The sequence below is a fragment of the Protobothrops mucrosquamatus genome, unplaced genomic scaffold (genome assembly GCF_001527695.2).
Source record: "Protobothrops mucrosquamatus isolate PMUCROS unplaced genomic scaffold, P.Mucros_1.0 scaffold494, whole genome shotgun sequence".
In the NCBI taxonomy this organism is placed as follows: Eukaryota; Metazoa; Chordata; class Lepidosauria; order Squamata; family Viperidae; genus Protobothrops; species Protobothrops mucrosquamatus.
In genome coordinates, this window is record NW_015386811.1 from 846,062 (window position 1) to 859,232 (window position 13,171).

A 13,171-nucleotide genomic window follows, 5' to 3' on the forward strand; every position below is an offset into this window, starting at 1 on the left:
GGTATTGAGGTAGACTGGGCTTCTATAATCTTGCTTTTCAAAATTTCCCAAGCTTCTTGCGTTGTTTTTCCCTGGAGGATTCTCATCCATGGAATCCTTCCCAAGCCCTCTCTGAGTTTATTGAAATTAGCTCTCTTGAAATCCAAGACTCTACTTTGACTATGTTCTATTGCTTGTGCTTCCATAATGTTGAATTCCATAATGTTGAATTCTGGAGCAAGTGAGAGATCTAACAGATTCCTAATCAATGTAACTGACAATTTTGTCATTCGAAAGGTAGAGGAGAGAACTAGAGGAAAAGCTATACTGGACTCAATTCTTACTAATAGAAAATAAGTGATAGAGGAGGTCAAAGTTGCCAGGATCTTGAGCGAGAATGACCACGTCATATTGGAATTCAAAATAATGCGAACACAAGCAATATATAATCCAACCAGTGTCTTAAACTTTAAAAGAACTGATTTTAATAAACTCAGAGAGACACTAAGAAAAACCCCGTGGATGAAAATTAGGGGAGATATGATAGCAGTATTTCAGTACTTTAGAGGCTGCTACAAAGAAGAGGGGGTCAGCTTGTTTTCCAAAGCACCAGTAAGCAAGACAAGAAACAATGTATGAAAACTAATCAAGGAGAGAAGCAACTTAAGGAGAAACTTCCTAACAGTGGGAACAATTAACCAGTGGAACAGAAATTACAGTGCCTTCAGAAATTGCAGGTGCTTCATCATTGGAAGTTTTTAAGAAAAGATTGGACAGCCACCTGTCTGAAATGCTTGAGCAGGGGGTTGGATTAGAAGACCTCCAAGGTCCCTTCCAGCTCTATTCTGATCTGATTCTGAAATCAGAAACTTTAGTTAGGAATTCAAACTCAAACTATGTATTTCCTGTTTATCTGTAAGGAACATTGGTTTGAAGTAAAGAGGAAGTAATAATTTGACTCTCAACATATAAATTAATTAATTAATTAATCAATCAAAATTCATTCAAGTCAATTATGTTATGCATTATATGTAACCCACTGAATTAATGTCAGCTATTTTCTGTATTGCTAGCTTCACACACAGTCCTAAACCATAATGTGATTTGTTTGTTAATACTTAAAATGTATCACATCATTTGTGAATTTAGTTACTGCTATTTATTTAACAAACCACAGTTAAAAATCCCAGCTTAACACAGTATGTATCAAAATCTTTTTTTGAGATGAACCAAAATTGGATCAATGAGGTTAGGATATTCAAATGTAATTTTTAGTATTTGTTCTATTTCTTTATTAAACATAAAAGAGGAAAAGGAAGAGAAAAAAAATACAAAACCAGAAAGAAAGGGGAAAAAAGCAACAAAAATATTTTATATACATACAAAAATCATAAAGGCCAACTTTTAAGCCCACTATGACATTTGACCTCACAGAATAATATTGTTTATTTCAATTTATATTTAAGTGACTCTGAGAAGTGATAATGAATAGAATTTAAAAAATCAATATAATAAAAAATAAAAATATGCAATAAATTTATATTAATGACTAAAAATTATGAATTGCTCTTTCAAATATTTATTAATTTCTCAGATTTATACACCCTCCATCTCACCTAAATGACTCTTTGCATTTACAAACAATATCATAAAATAATAAATAAATCTGTAATTTTTACTATAATGATAATTTTGATATGAGAAACATATATGAATGAATGAAAAAATGAAATCCTTATTTAGACTTGTTTCAAAAATGTTCACCACACATGATAAATGAACACTTCTACATTCAACAAAGCAATCACTACTGATTTCAATGTTTCATATATGTGTACCTAGAATGTTGATTACTAATATTTTTCTGTATTTGGTGATGTTTTATGAAAGCAGAATATGCAGGATGGGTAATGAAAGTTAATAGGAACTGTAATATTTAATAATAATAACAACAACAACAACAACAACAACAACAACAACAACAACAATAATAATAATAATAATAATAATAATAATAATAATAATAATAATAATAATAATAAAGTTGGAAGGGACCTTGGAGGTCATCAAGTCCAACCCTCTGCTCAGGCAGGTAACCCTATACCATTTTGGACAAATGGTTGTCCAGTTTCTTCTTAAAAATGTCCAGTGTTGGAGCATTCACCGCTTCTGGAGGCAGGTTGTTCCACTGGTTAATTGTTCTAACTGTCAGGAAGTTTCTCCTTAGTTCTAGGTTGCTTCTCTCTTTGGTTAGTTTCCATCCGTTGCTTCTTGTCCTGCCTTCAGGTGCTTTGAAAAATAGCTTGACTCCCTCTTCTTTGTGGCAGCCCCTGAGATATTGGAACACTGCTATCATGTCCCCCCTCATCCTTCTCTTCATTAAACTAGACATACCCAATTCCAGCAACCGTTCCTTATATGTTTTAGCCTCCAATCCCCTAATCATCTTTGTTGCTCTTCTCTGCACTCCCTCCAGAGTGTCAACATCTTTTTTATATCGTGGTGACCAAAACTGGATGCAGTATTCCAAGTGTGGCCTTACCAAGGCATTGTAAAGTGGTATTAGTACTTCACGTGATCTTGGTTCTATCCCTCTGTTAATGCAGCCTAGCACATGTTGGCTTTTTTGGCAGCTGCAGCAGACTGCTGGCTCATATTTAAATGTTTAAATTTGTGCCAAGGTTGCTATGAATATTTCTGCATCAATATTTAACCAGGAAACTGTATGATAATTTGCAGACTCAGCAAGATCTGTACCAATATATACAATACAATACACCTTTAACCAATACCATTATACAAGCTTCAATAAAGCAATCTGTAAAATCATTATTTTAAAAAGCGTGCTTACAGATTTCCAATTGTATTGAAGCAGTGAACATAATATATTTTATATCACTCAATGGGCAACTTCTAGACCATAAACCTAATTGTGCCTCTTATTTATTGTTTAGAGCAGGATGAAGCTAAATAGGCAGATTGATCACACATATTTTAAGAACTATAATAAATAAAATTGGTTAAGTTTTTGATTGTCTCAGTGACATCTAATTGAGAATTTAGATGCATTATTGGCTTAGGATCATTATATATTTTACATATTTACATATATTGTAGAATAATGATTTTCCAGATTGCTTTAGTAAAGCTTGTATAATGGTATTGGTTAAAGGTGGCCTTAGTGGTAAAACCTTTATATTAATGTAATTGTTATAGCTTAGAGTCTAGTAATGTTTCATAATTTGCTCTCCTTGTTTTATACCATTAAATGTGTGTCTTGTTCCAAGTACTGTGACTAAGTTCTATAGTTACCGGGATTACTTACTGTACTCAAAAGAATTCTGAATATATGCAGAAAAAAATTTCAGTTCTTGACTTGGTTAAATCCTGTTAAATGCAATATTTCCTTCTGAGAAGCTTGCTTAGAATGAAGCTGTAAAGTTGTCATTATTTTAATGAAATAATGCTGGGAGAGAGAAGCAAAGAGAATGGACTCCACTATATCATAGAACTGCAGAGGATTTCCGAGTTAAAGGTCAGCTATCTAATACACTGCCTGCCAATGTAGATACTCTGCTGTAAAAGTATCAGTGATGAATGGTGCATGTCCTCACTTCATATTATTGAGGCCTACACACCTGTCTCCTGTATGTTCCCATGAATAGCCCAGTAAGGCATTGGATATTTCTACTCATGAAAGTGAAAAAATATTTAATTAATCAAATCATGTTTCTAACTATAATTATGTTATTAAAAATAATTATGTAGTCATCCAAAAATTCAATCTCTAAAATACATTTTGGGAATGAAACATTATAAATGCTTGTCCACCAAGACCAACAAAAAGTACAAGTAATATTACAGAGCAGTGAGATCTGATTCATTAGATCTTAACTTTAAAAAAGGCTTTGGGGGCTATTGAATCCAAATCACTTCTCAATACAGAAATCCAATAATCCTGACAAACGATTACAGGAAGTCCTTAACTTACAACCATTCATTTAGTGACCATTCAAAGTTACAACAACACTGAAAAAAGTGACTAATGACCATTTTTCAGAGTAGGAAACTGTGGTGCTATTGCCAAGATTCCCCCCACTCCTTCTTCAGCTACACGTTCCACCATACTTTCCTACTTTCCAGCCACCTGACCATTTTGCTACTCTTTTTACACCTCTCCCAGTTTGTCATTTACAGACATTACAGTAATAATGAATTGGAATCTGATCAAAACAGAATATAATAGAACTGCTTCTTGCTTAATTCAGACACACATATACACAAACACACACATAAACAAAAATTGATTTTGCCTTTATAAATAACTATATTTGACTGACTCATAATCAACTGTTGAACGGTTACAATTCCAATGTCCTTTATTTCTAAGCAGTTCTTTCATATACTATACTGGTGCATCTGATTTATTACAGAAGTTTCAATTACACTTAATTATGCTGATAGACTGGCCCAGGGGTGTCAAACTCGCCATGTTACATGATGTCCGCAACGTATTGTGACTTTTTTCCCCTTTCCGGAGCTGGGGTGGGCATGTGGCCCGTGAGCCCGCAGTTTGACACCCCTGGACTAGCCCATCAGCTAGTCTATCAAGATTATAGTAAACTCTCTTTCTATCTCTTATTAGTGCGAGAGCCTGCATGAGCAGGATGAAGAAGTAAAAGAATTTGAAACATTTATTCCCTATAAAAAACTGTTTTTTATATAGAGCAGTTGCTGGAATTCATTCCTGGCTTCATTGTGCTTTTTTCTACAATTCATTGTCTTATCAAAGCATATTTGGAAGTTTATTCATGTCAGTTTCAAACAAGCCAGTTAAGAGATGCCTTGTCACCCCTTTTTATCATTTGCAAATTTGCTAAGAATTCTATGTGCAGATATTTCATCATCAAAATCATTAAAGAAAATGTTGATGAATACCCTCCTTAGAACTGGCCTGTAAAACCCATTAACGCTTCACTCTAGTTTGTTGGGGAACCATAGATTACAAGCTAACTGTAGAATTAATAATTAATAGTACTGAGTGAACTAGTACTCAGAGGGATATGGCATATTTTCTTCAATTAATCTTATTTTTTGATCTGGTAGCAGATTGCTAGAATGATATGCAAACAGTATAGCTTGATTTCAATTTGACAAAACTACCCTTTTGGCAAACCTGCCTGTCTTAATCACTGTATTATTTTCAAGAAGCTTGCAAATCAATTACTTTATGATATGCTGTAGAATCGTCTTGGATATCAGTGTCAAACTGAGCAGTATGTGTATGTGTGTGAGAACTGAAGTGAACCTTAACTCCTTCCAACTACATGGATAAATGTTTATCCACAAAAGTAGCAGATATATTGCTCCTTTTCCTTTTATTTTGAGTAAAATAAACAAACTGTTTAAGACTATCCTTTTGTTGTCCTTAAATTGTCTTCTAAGCTTCAGTCTTCTGACACTTTATCTACAAATCCTGACTCTCTTTATGTACTTTCTTTGGTGATTTATTTTTCCCCCTTCTTTTTGTGTCCTTTTTAATTTTTTTCATTATTACTCAGGTTTCAGTAAGGGCATAATGTCATCTTCTATGTGATTTTACTGGGTTTTTTTTTCTTCATTTGAATTATGTTTACTTATTGTATGCTTTTAGTATCTTCTTTTAGGATTTCTTTTTTCTTCCTGTTATCCATATGAGAGTTGAGTACATATGATCTTCAAAGCAATTATAGTTGCCGTCACAACAAAGCAGTTGTCTAATGAGTATGTCTCATTGCCAAATACATTCTTCATTCATAATGAAGTGAGCAGAAAAACAAGGAAGCTCACAGCAGATCAAGATCTAATGACCATAAGATCAAACAATAAGACAATCCTCTTAACTGCTGAACCAGTTCTAAGGCTGTTGTAAACACAGTGTCAGTCACAGGTTTTTCAAGCATTATAACTACATTTACTAAACATATTGTTCACCAAGCCAGATCTTCCAATATATATCCATCAGATTGATAAATCTATTATTTTTTACAATTCCCAGCAGCATGTTCAATAGCTGGACCTGAGCAGATGAAATATGTAGATCTAGCCAACTGCTGTTAACAACTGACATTTCACACAATAGACAAGCTTTGAACAAAGAAATAAGGACGCTCTTATTTCTTTTGAATGTGCATAGAGGAATTGTATTTTCTTATATGCATCTGTAGAAACAATGGCAGAAAGTCAAAAGAGAAATCAGCCTAGAGTCTCTATGTGGCCACAAATAGACTACCTTGAACTTCTCTTGAATTCCATTTACTCTTATCTAATGCATGATTAGTAATGTGTGTCCCTAAACTTTCACGCCTTACAGCATCCTAAGCTTCATTGTAGTATTTCAATCTTTAATAAATATATTACATAGAACTTATTAATAGAATATAATGTTGAACAAGCCTTATACTTGCATACTTTATTTAAAAACAAGTTATATTGTTATCAATATCAATACATTATCAATATATCTATATATCTACTGAAAATGCACATCAGCTTTCCCCCCCATATATTTTATTGATTTTTTTAAACATAAATCACTTAATAGTTGTTAAAGAGTGTGTTTGCTGGGTTTACATTTGTAAAGAAAAATCATTAACAATTGGTTTCTATAATCCATAATCCACATAGTACATTTAGTTGATTTCCCCTTTTCCCAAAAATGTCTTATTTGTAAACCTTGAAATAATACAGTTCTTATTATTTTGATAAATAACAGTTACATACATGATTTTTCCCAATATTCCTAGAAATAATGATTACATCAATATGATATTTATTTTCTATCTAATCATTCTGTTGCCTCATCTTATAAAGTTTAAAAATCATGTTACAGTCCTTATTTAGATTTGTTTCTCCCATAAAATTCAAAGTATTCTTGCTGGTTCAGATTTTCTCAACAGTTAATTACATTTAAAGATTTAATTTCATTTTTTCCTATGTAAACTATCTCAAGATTTCTTAAAGAATAGGTAAAAACAGTAAAGAAAAGGAAAAGAGAACAAGAGTAAAGAAACATAAAAAGTAAAATACTACTTAAAATATATATTTCTCCTAAGATATATTCATTCCCAAAATTTCTTATTCTTTTTAACCATGATTAAAAATATATTTAATCTTTAAATGTTCTATTTAATGTGCCTAGTCATCTAATCCTTTAACTCTTATTTCAAAACATTTTTTTCTTTTTTATACATTATAATTTCCCTAAATTCAGACACATTTAATTATCTAAAACATTTCCTTCATCTAGGCCATTTCAGCAGTATTATATTACTTATATCAAGAAATAAAATAAAGGGGGGGAGTATACAGTATTATTTAAGGAATTTATCTCTCTTAGAATGACATTTGTATTCAGAATCTTTTCTATTTCTTTAACCATATTCAAACAAATGTTTCTTTTTTAAATATTCTCTCTAGTAGATCCCATCATCTATTTTCTTAATTTTCACTTTGATCTTTTTCTTTTGACCAGTATCTTTCTTGATCAATGTGTTTTGCTGAATCAAAAAGTTTTTCCATATATTCATGACCGTTGCTGTAGATATAAGAAGTAAATTGAATAAAGTGTCTTTATGTGAGGCACTTTTGCCTTTCCATGTTCCTTGAAAACGTTTTTTCTCTTTCTCCTTCTTTGCTTCTCTTATCATTTCCTTTCTCTCTAATGGTTTCAACATCTCTACATTCCATTTTATCCACTCTGTTTTTTTGTCCTCAGATTTATTTTGTAGTCTTAAAGGATGAGTTGTTTTTTTCCATTTCTTGTAATTTTTTCCCACTAGGATTAAATTGTTTTGCTTTGTTAAGTTCCGTCTTTGAGTCTCTATTTTCAATTTTATGTCCACTTATTTGTTTTGTCTGCTCCTTCTCTGTTGTTGTTTCCTAGAAGTTTTTTTGTTGTAAAGTTAACTTAGAGATAGATTGATTTGTATTTTCAAAGCTATTTTGGATTTCTTTGTGATTTGAACTCAGTGTTATTTGAATTAATTGCAGTATATATCTCCTCCTGAGAGATATTTATGTTTTCTTGGTGTGTTCTGTTTACATATCTCTGATCCATGATGGTCAAAAGTTGGAGTTTTCCTTCTTATCTGCAAATAGCTTTAGATCCCGGTTAAATAGATATTTATAATCCAAAGAGTTTAAAAAAGATTTTTTTTCTAAAGTTTATAATTCTCTTTTTGTCTGCAGTCCATATTGTTGTCTTTTTTTGTCACAGCTGTTCTTTATTATTAAAGCTTTGAAGGTCACAAACACAGATTAGCTTTTCCCAGGTTCTGGCAAGTTCTCTATGGAAATCATAGCTGTCATAATCTTCATTCACCACTAGGTGTCAGCATCTATTTAGTTTTCAATATGAACAATGGTCTTTAAAATGATAATCTTAACCATTCAGCAATCTTAAACTTGTCCAAAGTTAAATTTTAGCTTTCAAGTTTATAAATTTATTTCACTACTGTATATTTTCATCCTCCATATAAATTTTAATTCACTGCTTCCACTAGTATAAGGATGGGGCGGAGGTCCCCCTCCTCACTTTCGGAGGTATTTTGCTTCTTGGGGATCTTTTCCAGTAAAATTAAGTGTAGAATAGAGAAGGGAAAATCAGATTCCTCACCCATTTTCAAGCACACTGTTTACTGTAGTGCTGGTTAGTTCTTTTGGACTCTGGTTACAAGTAGCTTGGGCTGATCGATGAAATACAGCTTTTCTCCTGTTGTGTTAGAAGACTTTCCCCAAGACGAACAGAACAACCTCCATCATTCCAGAGTCGCCGGGGCACCCTTCTTTCTTCGCCACCTCTCCGGAGCTGCTTGGACCCATTAGGGTCTCGAGACAGGACGAAAGTTGGCTGCAGGGGTGGAGTGGCCCACAAGCCCGCAACCAGTCGCTACTGTGCAGGACCGGAAGTCTCAAAAATGCACATCAGCTTTTACACTACTATATCAGCCTTCCAAATATATTATTTTGTGCTGTGTATTTTATTTTTATTTTTATCAGAAAATTAGTGCAATATTTTATAGAAATTCTATTCTTAAATATTGACTATGTCCAATATTCAGTAGTTTGGGGCTTATATTTTAAGATTATTTAAATGGAATTTAAGAAAGGCAATTTTCCCATTTCCTATCTCTTCTTTACCAATGCAAGCTCTCTTTATCAGGATTCTACTTTTTTTGAGTATCACAGACTGTAATAGAAGAATAGAAGTAACAAATAACTTCATTTGCATAAATTGCCTTCATTATTTTGTAAGATCAAAATATCTGAATTACAAATACAGATAAATGGCCTTCTTATTTCTGTATGAAGTGCTGTATGAATAAATAGTCCATTTTTTACTTTTGAAATAATTAAACGGCTAACTTTATGGCTTCTAAGTATTTGCTCTACTTGAGTTTGGAATACATCTTGAAATAGATGTGTAAAACCAGAATCTCTTAAAATTGCATTATATTATTAGCTACATGTCTCAATAGCTTTTTAAAGCTATTATTATATTATACAATAGCTATTATATCTTATTATATATTAGTCAAAGTTTATGACAACCATTAAGAAAAATTAGGAATTTCCTCTAATTTTCCTCTAATTTCCCTAACCCTAACCCTTCTCTAAATCTGAGACAACCACGCTATACAAGAGATTGAACTTACTCTGGAAGTCTTGATAAGATACCTGCAGACAAAGATGTTATATCATCACTGTGGACGAATGAGACATGTCTCTTCTGGGCCCACTTAATTATGAACTCCAGCAAAATCAGGGTAATAAACAAGGGAGTTGCCTAAAATGAAAGGGAAAAGACATAAACAAAGTAAAGATATTATGTACATTCTGTTTTTGCTTTTCAATAATGATCTAAATTTGAACACACATATTTTGGTATTATTTCCTCTACAGCATTATCTATATATCTTAATGAGTGTATCATTGTAGATAAACATGGTTTGTAAAGGATGCTGAAAGGATCTTAATGAGTGTATCATTGTAGATAAACATGGTTTGTAAAGGATGCTGAAAGTCCATGTACATCTCTATTCAGCCTGACTTAGAACCATTCTGGCCCTCAATGCTCAGAAAATATGTAACATGTATCAGTATCTGTATCATTCATATCTGATTCTGATTAAGGGCAGGAAAACAATCTTTATATATTAAAAATTACTATGCCACAGGAGAGGCAATTAGTGACTTTATTCAAAGTTCAATAAAAAAACTAATCATCGCCAAGGTTAGAATACTGAATATACATACATACATACATACATACATACATACATACATACATACATACATACATACATACATACATACATATTAATGAAGAAAAGATGCCAATTAATGCCAACTGGATTTTTTCCCTATTTCAGTTACATGGGGAATGGGGAGTGAGTTGGGTTTCTGGGTGTTTTAATTTCAGCACAAGTTGGAAAAAAACTCCTTAAATGTAGCCATGATAAGTGATCACACTAATATAATGTCTTGCAGACTGCTTTGTAGATGTTCTTACTTTTAATACATATACCGTGTTTCCTAAAAATAAGATCAGGTCTTATATGTATTTTTGGTCCAAAAGACCCGTTAGGGCTTATTTTGGGGAGATATTTTTCCATGTACGGGAGGCAGAGAGCATGCAGGGGCCAAAGCCGCAGCCTGCCCGCCCCTTGGCCGGCGCACTCTGGCACTGTGAAGCCCACACAGCGCAGGTGAGTGGGAGCACTGCTACTGCCGGCCTGGCCCTGCTGGACGTGCCACTCCATCCCATCTGGTTGCTCGTGGCTGCAACAGAGCAGGAGGCCATGTGGCACATTGGTGCCACCATGACGTGAAATGAGACAGGTGGCAGGGTGGCACAGGTGAAAAGCAAGACAGGCAACAGAGCAACCACACATCTCAGGGCCCCTGCAGCCAGGCCATCCAAGCCCCTTCACCTGCCTCGCCTCACTTCATGGTGGCAGCACTGGCATGGCCACACTAATATTAATAAAGAATTAACATGTTTTGAAGTAACATGACAAAAAGGCACCCTGTCTCCTATCAACCAGTACAGGTACTTTAATTATCAGTGATAGTCCCTCTTTGCATTCTATCTATAATTATAGATATAATTTCAGATTCCATCCTTAGAATGAAAAAAATTCTGAAAGGCAGAACTGGATTTCTACATTGTTCTAAGCCATGATTTGACTTAAAAATAATAAATAAATGTGGCATAGGAAATTAAAAAAAATAATTAAGAAATTAAGAAATCAGGGCAAAGTTTTCATCCCATCAAGTCAAAGGTATATAAATCATATTGTGTCCCAGAGTTATTTCATTTATTTTATTTGCTTGTGATATATCTCTTCTTTCATTCAGAAGAAACAGCAGCTCACTTTTGTACTGCTGCCAGGAACATAAGACATAGTTTGTTTCTTTTTCATATTTTTAAATTGTCCATCCCTCAAGGATAACAATACTTAGGCTTATACATCACTTCACAGCGCTTTACTGCCAGCCCTCTCTAAGCAGTTTTCAGAGTCAGCATATTGCCCCCAACAATATGCTGGGGACAATATGCCCATTTTACCGACCTCAGAACAATGGAAGGATGAGTCAACCTTGAACAGGGGAGAATCGAACTGCCAAACTGCTGGCAGCTGGCAGTCAGCAGAATTAGCCTGCAGTACTGCATTCTAACCACTGTGCCATGGCTCCTGTAGAATATAAGACATCATACATTGAATCACTCCTGCATTTTTTTCCAAAATATCCTTAAAGGAAAATTGGACTGAGAAATAGTGACTGGCCCAAAGTACACAAATGCAGCCACTTTCTCCCAATCTTTTTATGTTGGGATTCAAAAAGCTAAGCAAAAAAGTTCATTGACCTAAGACATGTACAAAAATAGAAAAATAATATGTTCCTTCTAACTAAAGGGGAAGGAGTGAAAATAAGGAGGCTATGTCTACCAAGCTGTACACTCATATGGTTCAAGTCAGGTTCAGAATATAGCATACTTTGGACCAATTGCATCTCTTAAAGGGGGGTGGGTCTTGATCTTTTCCAAATGTATTGCACTACTGTATAGCCCCCATCAACCTGAAGACAATGAGAGTTGGCCCTCAAAAGGTGAGTCTCCTTTCAGTTCAGCTTGATTCCTGGTGACTTCATTAAACATTTTCATGTTTTCTTAAGACCAGTGAGATAGTTTCTTTTTTCCTGAGATATTATTTTTTAAGTTCCTAGTTTAGCCAGGAGCCGAGTTTTTCTGCGTCCTGATTCTTCTGCCATTCAAGCGGAGCTTCTTTGGGAATCAGGTTGGCTAAAGATTACTGCCTCACAAAAGACAGTCTTCTTCCAAACGACTTGGTGATTTCATAACCACCTCCCTGCACTCGCGGAGGCGGGGAAGCCAGGGTGAGCGGAAAGAGAGAAAACGCTTCCTAAATCTAAAAAAAAAAAAAAAAATCAGAGGAATTTTTTTCCTCCGCGCTCAGTGTTCAAATGTGAGTTTTCAAGGTCCCGTTTTCATCCCATTCACAAACAGGCTACGTTCTCCAAACGCAGCGGGCTTCGCAACTTAGCAGTTTGCTGCACAGAAAAGAAGGGGGGGAGGCACTTAGGAAGGTGGAATTAGGAGCTCTCACCTTGTCCACGTAATCGGGAACTTCCTCGACGCTGCGGAAGGAGCTCTCGTTGGGACCAAGAACGTAAAACATGGCCCGGAACTCCTGAAAAACAGAGACAGCTTGTTCAGGGGTCGCTGCGGTGGCTGCCATCCTTGCGGGCCGAAAACGTTTGCACCTCGGCTTCTAGAAAGTGGCGCCTCCTCTTTCAAGCGAAGCTAGAATGAGAGAAAAACAATCCGATGCGGACACGAAAACACTTTAGTCAACTGGAAGAAAGTTCAATTCGCAGGCTATAAAACAATTAGTTTCGTAATGCGATTGGTTTCGCAGTTGTGGCGTGTCATCATATGTCATAGGGAGGATTAGTTTCTCGGTATGATCCTGCACCAGGAAAGCCTTGGGCATAAGATCAAAGAGATAACATTAAGTAAACAGTGGAAAACGTTGCCAGTTTATGGCTTAATTTAAGAGTCATTTTAAACTGTACAGGGAGAGTATTTTAATATTTTTGCAATTGTGAATTGGTTTGAGCATATTAT

General features: G+C 34.6%; 1 protein-coding gene across 1 annotated transcript in view; it reads right to left on the reverse strand.

The window, feature by feature from the left end:
- AGMO (alkylglycerol monooxygenase) overlaps nt 1-12,954 on the reverse strand; it is a 160,745-nt gene extending 147,791 nt beyond the window's left edge. Inside the window, exons 1-2 of the mRNA XM_015816773.1 lie at nt 12,651-12,954; nt 9,675-9,805 (exon numbers count right to left, since the gene is read on the reverse strand). Of these exons, the coding sequence (XP_015672259.1) occupies nt 9,675-9,805; nt 12,651-12,782 (263 nt within the window). The 5' untranslated portion in view covers nt 12,783-12,954. The remainder of the gene's footprint in view (nt 1-9,674; nt 9,806-12,650) is intronic.
- Nucleotides 12,955-13,171: the final 217 nt, after the last annotated feature.